Genomic DNA, 12359 nt, shown 5'->3' with positions numbered 1-12359 from the left:
ACTGTTACAGCGAGGGATTGTGAGAGTGAGCTCCAGCCCTTACTCCTCCCCCATCGTAGTTGTCCAGAAAAAGTGTGGTGACATCCGGCTGTGCGTCGATTATCGACAACTCAACGCCAAGACGAGGAAAGACGCATATCCGCTGCCGCGCATTGAAGAATCTTTGGATGCTCTTACTGGTGCCAAATGGTTCTCAACGCTCGACTTGGCAAGTGGATACAACCAGGTGCCAATGTCAGAGAGAGATAAAGAGAAGACGGCATTCTGCACCCCGTTTGGCCTCTTCGAGTTCAACAGAATGCCATTTGGACTTTGTAATGCGCCAGGAACTTTCCAGCGCCTAATGGAACGTATCTTCGGGGATCAGAGTTTTCAGTCATTGCTGCTGTATTTGGACGATATCATAATTTTCTCCACATCCTTCAGTCAACACCTGCAGCGGTTGGAGATGGTCCTGAGTCGGCTCCAGCAGCATAACCTGAAACTGAAGATGTCTAAATGCCATTTTTTTCAGCGGGAGGTGCGATACCTTGGTCATATCATCTCCCCTGCCGGTGTGGCAACCGACCCAGAGAAGACCAGGACAGTGGCAGAGTGGAAGCGCCCATCCACCGTCACTGAATTACGCGGCTTCTTGGGTTTTGCCTCCTTCTACAGGCGTTTTGTAGAAGGGTTCGCAAAGCATGCAGCCCCGCTTCATCGACTGGTTGGAGAGCTAGAAGGAAGCAAGAAAAAACCAAGGTCAAAGGTCAGTGCCAAGTTGGAAGGACAGTGGAGTGAGTCATGTGAAAAAGCATTTCAGACACTTAAAAACAAGCTTGTCACTACTCCTGTCCTTGGCTACGCGGACTTCAAGAAGCCCTTTATCCTAGAAGTGGATGCCAGCCACCAGGGCCTGGGTGCAGTACTTGCTCAAGAACAGGATGGAGCCCGTCGGCCAATCGCATTTGCCAGCCGGGGGCTTAGACCAAGTGAACGAAACATGTCAAACTACAGCTCCATGAAATTAGAATTCCTTGCTTTGAAGTGGGCCATCACAGAAAAGTTCAGGGAATACCTTCTGGGGACGGCTTTCACCGTGTACACAGACAACAACCCCCTGAGCTACCTCCAGACGGCCAAGCTAGCAGCTGTAGAGCAACGGTGGGCATCCGAATTGGCCAGTTTCAACTTTGACATTAAATACCGCCCCGGAGCAGCCAACCGTAATGCTGATGCCCTTTCCCGTCAACCGAACACCCCAGCCGTACATTCCATTTCTGACATCGTGCCTGGTTTTAACATTCCATCACAAACGACTGGCTCCAAAAAGTACTCTCCCACACAACCACAGCTCACTGGTAACGTCATGGCAGTGGACGCAGCTCCGGTGCGGGAGAAGGCTGATCTGCAGGCCCTGCAAGCCACAGACCCAGTGGTCAAAGCATTTCTCCCCTACTGGAGGAGAGGACGCCCCCCAGACAGAGCAGAACGGTCTAGAGAACCCAACCAGGTTTTGGAGCTTGTCCGACAATGGAGGAGAATCAAGGAAAAGGGCAATATGCTTTACAGAGAGGTACAGATGCCCCCAAGCCGACAGACAGTTCACCAGCTGCTATTACCAAAAGCACTACAAGCAGAAGTACTGACCAGTTTACATGACAATCACGGCCACCAGGGGGCAGAAAGGACGACAGCCTTGGTCAGAGAAAGATGCTACTGGCCAAATATGCGTTCAGACATTGACCAGTGGTGCAAAGAGTGTGAACGTTGCATCATTGCCAAAGCAGTGCGGCCCTCAGTCCGGACATTCATGGGACATCTGACGGCCTCCAAACCTTTAGAGGTTGTTGCCATTGACTTTACCACCTTGGAAAGAGCCAGTGATGGGAGAGAGCATGTCTTGGTCGTGACCGACGTTTTCTCCAAATTCACTCAAGCATATCCAACATCGGACCAGAAGGCCCATACTGTTGTTAAAATCCTCACGGAAAAATGGTTTTACACCTATGGAGTGCCTAAAAGAATTCATTCGGACCAAGGCCGCAACTTTGAAGGTGAACTACTCAAACGCCTTTGCCAGCTGTATGGGATTGCAAAAAGCAGGACGACCCCTTACCACCCAGAGGGAAATGGACAATGCGAGAGGTTTAATCGAACCCTTTTTGATCTTTTGCGCTGCCTCCCAGGAGAGAAAAAGCGAAAATGGCCTCAATTGCTCCCCCAGTTGGTGTTTGCTTACAATACAACAGTCCACCAGTCAACAGGTCATTCACCATACGAACTGATGTTTGGTCAGAAACCCCAGCTACCTGTTGACCTACTACTGGGGCAAGCGGATGAGGAGCCAGCTTCAATCACACCAGATGACTGGGTCACCAAGCATCAAGATCACTTGGCTTCTGTGTATGTGGCAGCTAAAAAGCATTTGGAGGCAGCTGCCACAGCCAGAGAGCAGCGCCAACCTCCAACAACCACAGCCATCCTTCCAGTTGGCACTCTGGTCTATCGGAAGAACCATGTACTAGGACGTAGAAAAATCCAAGATGTCTGGGAATCAACAGTCTACCAAGTGGTGAAATGCCTGGATAATGTCGGTACAGTATACAAGATCCAGTCCCGATCCAACCCAGAACAGCAGAAAACTGTTCATCGCTCTGAACTAAGACCAATCACTGAGAGAGGCGTGCTGGTCTCAGAACCACTAGTGGCCCCCCCTCCCCCCAGACAGAGGGATGAAACCCCCCCCTTAGGAAACGCTAGCGAGGATGAGGACAGCAACAGCAGCCTTCTGTCAGGTTTCATCAGCTCCCCCTGTAACGGTAGCTCTATTGCCGAACAGGAGCCAGCCCCAGACCCCCAGCCCCCAGAGACTGGCCTTGTGTCCATGGAAGAACCTGCAGGTCTCCCAGAGAGCAATCCACCCTCTCCTGAAGGGCCAGAAACAGCCCTCCAGTTCTTGTTGGGACCAGAGACGATACGACGCTCCCACCGAACCACAGCTGGGCAGCATTCAAACCCATTCCGTCTACCCCAACCCCTAGCCCAACGGCCCCCAGACCCTTTAGCACACAGGCCACGAGACTAATGTTCCTGCTAAGTAAAGTGAGTTATGTCACCGGGACGGCGACCTTTTAAAGTGGGGGTGTATGTAACATATGGGACGCTAGGACCCAGGTCACCAGGTGGGGAACCTAGCAACAGCAGCCTCACAGTACATGAGACTAGGATCTCGCGGGACTTTGCAAGTCCACGTTTGTTCTCGTAGCTCACCCTCGTCCATGCTCCTGTTGCCGGCGTCGCAGGTCTGAGAAGAAAAGAGGTACAAACACTTTTCTGGGTCTATATGCTTGTGTTTAATGTTGAGTTTAGATTATTTACCTCTCCTTGCATTCTTAGTGTGTCGGTTGGTGCCATGAGGGTTAAACTGCATTGTACCTCGTACCTGTAGGCCTTACCTCGTAGCAGTTTAAGGTGGGAGCTACTAATAATGTCCACCTAATATGATGTTGCCACCCGTCTGCTGCTGTACATTCGGTGGTTTATTTAACTTTGTATTTCCTGTTATATTTGTAGATATTAATCATCAGCACTTTATGACAAGCAGCATTAGCTGTCCCAGTCAATCTACTGTATTACCTGGATGCGCTACAGCTTAGCTCAAAGCAGGTACGAGAGACTGGGCATGGGTATCATCTGGGTCAGTTTTAATAATACTGTTGAATTTCTTGTAATGTATTTATTCTGTCTTGTAGGCTGAACTGGCGACACACGTCGGCAGGGCAGCCACTGTTCTCTCCTCCCAGAAATCCTTATAATTAGTGTCTCCATTTTTGTTTTATTGCGCTTACCTTGATAGTTGTGACCATCCACCTTTCCATGGTGTCGTAGAATTTAATGTTTGCTCTGGAAGTGTGCAGTGCCTTCGAACCTTTAAGTATACAGTGTTTTGAGCTGTTTAAGTGTGCAGTGCCTTTGAACCTTTAAGTGTGCAGTGTCTTTGAAGTGTGCAGTGCCTTCGAACCTTTAAATACATAACAGTATTCACCTGGTTATGTGTGTGTCCAACTCTAGGTATCAGCCTTATCAAATACAAAGGTATTGATTTTATTGTTGAGGGGATATTGTTAAAATAAACTTTATTTTTGTACAACTTCAAGAGCCTCTGCTTGTCCTTGCCCTAATAGGTATTAACCTGAGTGGGGAGTGGTTGCTGTAAATTAGTCACACTGCGTGTAGTCCAGGGTCTCTCCCCTTTAAAGAGAGTGGCGTTGTCATACACAAGTAATCCTAGTGCCGGTCACATAAAGTCCAATTTATACGTTCACCCATCAAACACCCATCAATTGGGGGTCACCACCCCCACGTCTCTGGTGAAAAAAAGATGCAGCTGTCAAAAACACATCATTGTCTATTGTTAACTTTTTTTCCTGGTTAATTGTATGCTTGTTAATCGAAATGACGATCAAAATGTATATTTGATATTTTCATGGAATATTAATAGAAAATATATGGTACTGCTTTTAATAAAGGTAATTGAAAATACCTCAGATTGAAGAGGAACAATGCGGTTTCCGCCCTGGACGTGGAACTACGGATCAGCTCTTCACTCTCGCAAGGATCCTGGAGGGGGCCTGGGAGTATGCCCATCCGGTCTACATGTGTTTTGTGGATTTGGAGAAGGCATATGACCGGGTCCCCCGGGAGAAACTGTGGGAGGTGCTGCGGGAGTACGGGGTAAGGGGTTCATTCCTCAGGGCCATCCAATCTCTGTACTCCCAAAGCGAGAGCTGTGTCCGCATTCTCGGCAGCCAATCAGTTCCGTTCCCGGTGGGTGTTGGCCTCCGCCAGGGCTGCGCCTTGTCACCAATCCTGTTTGTGATATTCATGGACAGGATATCGAGGCGTAGTCGTGGTGGGGAGGGGTTGCAGTTCGGTGATCTGAGGATCGCATCACTGCTCTTTGCAGATGATGTGGTCCTAATGGCATCATCGGCCTGTGACCTTCAGCACTCACTGGATCGGCTGGCTGCCGAGTGTGAAGCGGCTGGGATGAAGATCAGCACCACTAAATCTGAGGCCATGACTCTTAGCAGGAAACCGGTGGATTGCCCTCTCCGGGTAGGAAATGAGTCCTTAGCCCAAGTGAAGGAGTTTAAGTACCTCGGGGTCTTGTTCGCGAGTGAGGGTACGATGGAGCGTGAGATTGGCCGGAGAATCGGAGCAGCGGGGGCGGTATTGCGTTCGCTGTACCGCACTGTTGTGACGAAAAGAGAGCTGAGCCGCAAGGCAAAGCTCTCGATCTACCGGTCGATCTTCGTTCCTACCCTCACCTATGGTCATGAGGGGTGGGTGATGACCGAAAGGACGAGATCGCGGATACAAGCGGCCGAGATGAGTTTTCTCAGGAGGGTGGCTGGCTTCTCCCTTAGGGATAGGGTGAGAAGTTCAGTCATCCGGGAGGAACTCGGATTAGAGCCGCTGCTCCTTTGCTTAGAAAGGAGTCAGTTGAGGTGGTTCGGGCATCTGGTAAGGATGCCCACTGGACGCCTCCCTTGGGAGGTGTTCCAGGCACGACCAGTGGGGAGGAGACCCCGGGGAAGACCCAGGACTAGGTGGAGAGATTATATCTCAACACTGGCCTGGGAACGCCTCGGGATCCCCCCGTCAGAGCTGGTCAATGTGGCCCGGGAAAGGGAAGTCTGGGGCCCCCTGCTTGAGCTGCTGCCCCCGCGACCCGACCCCGGATAAGCGGACGACGATGAGGATGAGGATGAGGAAAATATAAAAATGGCAACATATCAAGCTGTATAACACGGTATGATCACACAATAATAAAATAAATGTAATATAAAAATATAAAAATAAGGGAATAATAGCATGCCAACAAGTATGTCCATCCAAACTAAATACGAAATGATTTAATCATTCAGCACAATTTAGAATAAATTACACATAATCAGAATAATCCCACCTCGAGAAGTAGAAACACATACATCGAAAACATCCTTCCCAGAGCTATTTAGATAAATGTCTCTATTTATTTATTTCTCAATACATTTCTCTCTAAATGGCTCTGACCATGACGACCCATGGAAAGAACAATATTTTTAACATGCGCACATTTGCGCATTTTGACTCTCGCGATGACACCGCTAGTGGCGGGAATATCCACAACACGGAGCTGTGTCCAGGTCCAGGAACATGCCTCCTCTCTTTTAACTACACGTTTCTCTGTGTTTGGTTGTCTTTTGTTGTAAGTCGAAGCCTTTATTATCAGCTGTCAATTTGGTTGAGTTTGGTGCTTTGGGTGCACGGTTTGCAGTCATGTCGGACGCCTTGTCGGAGGATGGGAGCGAGCAGAACGACAGCCAGGAAGATGTGATGACCCCCGTGGAGCTGATCGCTAAACTGGAAGAAGTAATCTAACATGAAGTTCTCTCCTGTACTCATTATAATGTGTAACTTTAATGATCACGAGGTTTTGTTATGCCATTTAAAGGTAAAAGGTACACTTAAATGTCGTTCCAGGCCTGGCTAAACGAAAAGTTTTCCCCTGACTTACTGGAGAACAAGTCTGAAGTAGTCGAGTGTGTGATGGAGCAGCTCACCCACATGGTAATGAGAGGAGGTCCACATGGTTTCAACTATTGTAATGACACGGTCATATGTAGGCTATTCTTTGTCTCATTTGTATTCTTAATTGCAATCTGAGTTATGTATTCAGGGTTTATTTGCGGGTGTGTTGCCTGTGAGGAGCTGTGACGTGATTTGTGACCCGTGTTGTGGACCCTTGGGCGACAGGAAGACAACCTGCAGCGAGTGACTAAAGGGGACATGAAGGCCAGCATTCACCGCATGGAGATCGACCGCATCCGCTTCGTCCTCAGCAGCTACCTGCGCTCCCGCCTTCAGAAGGTCAGTCACCTGTGCACCGCCACCTGTGCACCGTCACCTGTGCACCACGTGCCTCTATCGGCCTTCCCTGCAGACCGTTAAGATCCTCCTCTTTGCGCCGTGTTCAGATTGAGAAGTTCTTCCCTCATGTCCTGGAGAAGGAGAAGTCGAGGGCCGACGGAGACCCCTCCTACCTGTCCCCGGAGGAGTACGCCTTTGCCAGAGAGTAGGTGTCACCTGAAGACCTCCTTGAGTGGCGAAGACCAGAGCGTCGCTGTTCCGCTAGTAGCTGACATGCTTTGTCCGTGTTTATCCCTTCCAGATACCTGGCTAACACGGAGACCTACCTGAAGGCCGTGGCGCTGAGACACATGCCCCCCAACCTGCAGGTGGTGGACATGATGAAAGCGGGTACGGTCTCTCTGCTCCTCCTCATGGGGGAATGATTGATTGATTGATGGATGTGGTGTGGCGACTGATGGATTTGATGCATTATGGCAGAGAGACACACCCAAGCTCAAGGGTAGAGTGTGAAGCACATCCTCTCCTGTGAATCAATGAGCTCTTCACACAGTGCAGGCTGTGCCATGCTGGAGCTGTGGTGGGTTTCAGCCTTTGGGCAAAGATTTTAAACCGTCAGTGCTAGTGCTGTTTACATTAGGCATGGGCACTTTATAAATGTATTCCCTGTGCCTTTGGATACATCTGCTTAATGCCTTCTACTACAATGTGTCAATGTGTTTATTGTTCTTCTGATCTGTCTCCAGTCCCGGAGCCCTGCTTGGACTCGTTTGTGTTTCTGCGCGTGAAGGAGCGGCAGGACAACATCATGGTGGAGCCCGAGACGGACGATCAAAGGTTCGGTCCCTCACTGCCTCCCTCACTGCCTCCCTCCTCACTGCCTCCCTCCTCACTGCCTCCCTCCTCACAGCCTCCCTCCTCACTGCCTCCCTCACTCCCTCCCTCCTCACAGCCTCCCTCACTGCCTCCCTCACTGCCTCCCTCCTCACTGCCTCCCTCACTACCTCCCTCACTGCCTCCCTCCTCACTGCCTCCCTCCTCACTGCCTCTCCCTGTTGTTGTTTGGCCTCTGCTGTCTGTGTACACTAGGGGGCGATGTTTACACGTGGTTCTGTTTTGATGTCTGTTCTGTATTTTCTCCCCTCCAGAGAGTATGTGGTGGACCTTGACGTAGGTTCTCAGCATCTGATGCGGTACAGAACCATCGCACCGCTGGTTTCCACTGGAGCTGTGCAATTAATTTAATGGACATGGTGGGTTACATTCTAGTGTCATAAAATGTGCTAACATTGTATTTCTTCATAGTAATTTCCCTCTATCATATGTCCCTTATGTGGACATGTTTTATATATATTACTAATTTTATCGTTAGTTCAGATTATTTTGAAATATTGTCATTTCCAATCAAAGGAAATATTGCAATATTTCTCAATAGCTCTACTGCAACCGTTGAGTCACATTTGAATTTTAATTATTGGCACATAAGGGAAACAGACCGCGGATAGATCATTATCATTGTGAAAGTAGAATTATCATACTGAGAAAAAACATTGATATACATATATTAGTAATACATTTATTTACATAGCGCTTTGCTTACACTCAAGGACGCTTTACAGAGGCAGATGAATAACAGACCAAATGAATTGAAATACTGTAAGAGCATAACGTACAAACATACCATACAGACGGGGCAGTTGACTGGAAGGTGAGGGCAGAAGCGTCCGTACCCCTTTCGCTGGTCGCTGTCCGAGGTGTACGTAGATTCGTGCAGTTCTCCCAGAGCGTCACGCCGGCCTTCTCTGCGGGGTTCTCGGCAAGTGATCACTGATTGGTCGAGCTGTGAACATGCGCAGTGTTTCGTTTTGTGTCTACAGCCAGGCACAAAAATTGAAATGACAACAATGAAATGAACGCACCCCAGCCAAATCAAAACACAGGGGTGCAGCTTTTGGGGGGCATCATGATGAGTGCTCTGGCTGCAAGCAGCTCAGTGCCAGGGGAACTGAGACTGAGGAGGAGGAGGGGGGGGGGGTGCTCAGAGGGGTAAGAGGGAGCAAGGCCATGGAGGGACTCCCATTACACCGTGTGTGAAGATGAGGAGTATGAATAATAGTGTATATACGGGATGCAGTCGAAAGCCATGGTAGCTTTCAGAGAACAGGGCTGACTTGAGAGGATTCTCTTGTGTGGCTGTAGAACTTGAGTTTTATTTGCAGTAATGGTTGCGGGATGAAAGTAACAAATGGATGAATGTCTTGGCATCTCGCAGTGAGAGGGGCTGTCAGAAGCGGCTTTTATGACGGGGTTAAGCAGCGAGTGAAAGGAGAGTCTCAAAGGGCCATGGTTGCGCACAGGTGCTGAAGTGGTGACTAAAATTGAAGTTATGAAATGTTGGAGTGCTCGTCGTGGGTGACGGGCGGCTGCTTTATCAGCGTCATCTGGCTGCGTCTGATTGGAATTTGGGGCTGGGTGAGGCTGCACACTTGTTGCACATTGAGTAATCAGCGTGCACATGTTAAACCAGCCGTCTGCACACACACACACACACACACACAGGGAGATCTCTGGAGATGGCAACATGGAGCACCAGGCCATGTATCATTTTCAATGAACCTATACAATAAACCGGTCTTTCAACACCACCACCCTTTTTGTCTGGAGGAGCCCAATAGCAGTCACCTAGGTGGCGTGGACTTTGTTACATTGGGCGCCAGTGTTAAAGTCCATTCTGCACACGAGGTAGCATGGGTGAGAGGATGGTTGAAAACGATGCATGGCCTGGTTCACCATGTTGCCATGTGAGTGTGTGGTGAGGTGACGGCTGGCTTAACCTGTGCACACTGATTACTCAACGTGCAGCAGGTGTGCAGCCTCACCCAGCCCCAGGTGTGGCAGTCTGACGTCTTAACCAAATTGAGCTCTGGGAATCGTGTGGACTGCCAGTGTTTAATGTCATGAAGGTACATACATCTACATATTTATTGAGTCTCCTCGGCGTAGCAGCGTGAATGGAAAGCCTGTTTACGGTGATGTAATCATGTTAAACGGAGGGCCAAGTAACGACCTGTTAAGGTACCTAGAGAAGTGTCTGATCAACAGAGCTGTGACTGGAGGGAGCTGGAGGGGGCTGGCATATAATGTACGCACTTATTGTATGATGCACGTCTTTGCACTTAAAAATAGTACTTAGGATTGTTTGTTGACTATGGGTAATAGGTTCACCTAGCGATTGGTAGTGCTTGGCACTTGGTTCTATGAACATCCTTACTGTACCGACAGCGATATATATCGGTTCTCTTATTTTGACAAATGTACTAATTGTAAGTCTCTTTGCATAAAAGTGTCTGCTAAATGTACATAATGTAAATGAGTAGTTGACGGTAGCACAAAAGTTTTTGTGCTCAGCACCAGCTTTACTGAGGACAGGACCATCTCAAACATATTTTGACTAATTTGCTAACGTGGTTGTCCACTCATGGTAATTTGTTCTCGTATTTTTGTTTCTTTTCTAGGTTTCTCTTTCCTTGACTATTGAATATTGAAGTGAATATTCCCGCCCTGAAGAACGTGTATGAACAGCTCCTCCATCGGTTAAAGTAACCGACCATGAAGAGCTCAGGTTCTCTGGAACAAACACAGCTGTGTAGGATGCATGAAGAATTTGGCAATGGATGTTTGATTTGACATAGGATGCCATGCGAGACATTCGATAAGAACATAGCGCTGTGGGTTGTCCAAATCAAGCTTTAATAACCATATTTTAAAGCTCATCTTTTGCATTTGGCTTTTGTCATGAAATAACTTGACGCACAACTCATCGATTAGTTTGGTTGTTTTTGTCCTGTGTATGAACCACGGTCTAGACTATATTTACTGTGTTACCTAATGGTGAGCTGCGTCACATCACTGGAGGGTAGGATTGCATCACCTGTGTGTGTGTGTGTGTGTGTGTGTGTGTGTGTGTGTGTGTGTGTGTGTGTGTGTGTGTGTGTGTGTGTGTGTGTGTGTGTGTGTGTGTGTGTGTGTGTGTGTGTGTGTGTGTTGCACCTCCAGGTGGAGTACGTGCAAAGAAGCACACATCTAGATAATTCTGATTGCATGACCCTATCACAACCAATAACAGATTACCAGATAGGTAGACCAACCTTCCTGCTCAAACTCGTGATATTTAACTGCACTTTCACAAACTGTCCATAATAACAATTGTGAACTGGTAATTATTCCCTGTTAAACTGGCCTTTCTTTAAATCATTCTATGTGAGCCTGCGTTTCATAACAGTTGGGAAGCATGAATTTGTTACTTCATCCTAAATGTCCTGGGAGAAAATAATTGGCGTCAAATTGAATTTGGAGAGTGACAGGAAGGCAGGCAACATGCCCGCCGCGGTATTTATAGCTGAACGTGTGTCGTGCATAAACACGGATCACCTTGCAGTTTGCACCGTAATGTCAAGTGTGGCGCTTGGTGTAAGGGAACCAGGACCCCAGACTTTATCGGGTTCCCCTTTTTTCGGAGCGGCTTCATCAGTGAGCGGTGCTTTTGACAACAGAGGGCAGGGATGGATTCCTGCCCAAGGGGGCCATGAATATTATACCTACTGATATCTTAATGGGGCCCTGCAGCTATATAACATTGGTTATATTATGTGATGTCTCAATTGGGCCCCTCAGTCATGAACCACAGGTTGTGTAATTCATCCCTCATACGTAAAAGGGCCCACTCAATCAAATAGAACATTATACACATTATAGGTCATATAGGGCCCCTGAACCACAGGTTATGCACGTTATTCATCCCTAATATCGGAAAAGGGTTATGTTAGTCAATCTTGGTATCTGAAAGGGGCCTCTCAATCAAATAGCATGGGGTTTGATATGTCATGTCTTAATAGGGCCCCTGAGCCACAGGTTATGTTGTCAATCAAATAACGTGGGGTATTAAATGTCACACCCCCCTCTATCTGCTTCAGCAGTCTGCTGTCCACAGTAGCTAGGCCGCTGTTTCCGACGATGCAGTGCGATCATACAGGCCAGATTCATGGGGCCCTCAGGTGGTGGGGGGGGGGGGGGGGGGCCCTTTTCTCGTCGCCTGGGCCCAGGGGCCCCACTGACTCATAATCTGTCCCTGACAGGCGCCCCACAGGGGTATGCAGAATGTTTGTCCCCCCCTCCGCAACAGAGAGGACCGATGGAAACTGCGCTATCATTAGGAAAGCGGCCAAGCAGCCGAATGCTTGGATGGAGGCCAGGACGTCAGTAATACTATGGGTCAGACCACAGACGTTTGAGAGTCTGGGACCTGTGAAATGCCACCAGCACCCAAAGGGAACGCCCTTTTAGAGCTGTCAGGGTCTCTATTCTCAGTGCCTGTTCTGAAACAACATGGTATTGAATGAGGACAATTGTTTCAGAGGATACAAAAAAAGTTTTTTATGTTCAAGCTCCAACTGAATAAAAAT

The 12359-nt window shown here is 48.5% G+C and overlaps 1 protein-coding gene across 1 annotated transcript; it reads left to right on the top strand.

Annotated features, from left to right (window-relative positions):
• Positions 1-6149: 6149 nt before the first annotated feature.
• Positions 6150-11151, top strand: gins4 (GINS complex subunit 4 (Sld5 homolog)). The gene is made up of 8 exons (XM_084468840.1): positions 6150-6399; positions 6511-6597; positions 6784-6897; positions 7005-7102; positions 7199-7287; positions 7644-7734; positions 8046-8150; positions 10413-11151. Exons 1-7 carry the CDS (start codon positions 6307-6309, stop codon positions 8140-8142), a joined length of 669 nt encoding a protein of 222 aa, XP_084324966.1. The 5' UTR covers positions 6150-6306; the 3' UTR covers positions 8143-8150; positions 10413-11151.
• Positions 11152-12359: the final 1208 nt, after the last annotated feature.

The sequence above is a fragment of the Micromesistius poutassou genome, assembly GCF_964030765.1.
Source record: "Micromesistius poutassou genome assembly, chromosome: 5".
Lineage (NCBI taxonomy): Eukaryota > Metazoa > Chordata > Actinopteri > Gadiformes > Gadidae > Micromesistius > Micromesistius poutassou.
The sequence above is the reverse complement of the archived record's forward strand: the minus strand, read 5'-3'. Positions and strand labels throughout refer to the sequence as shown.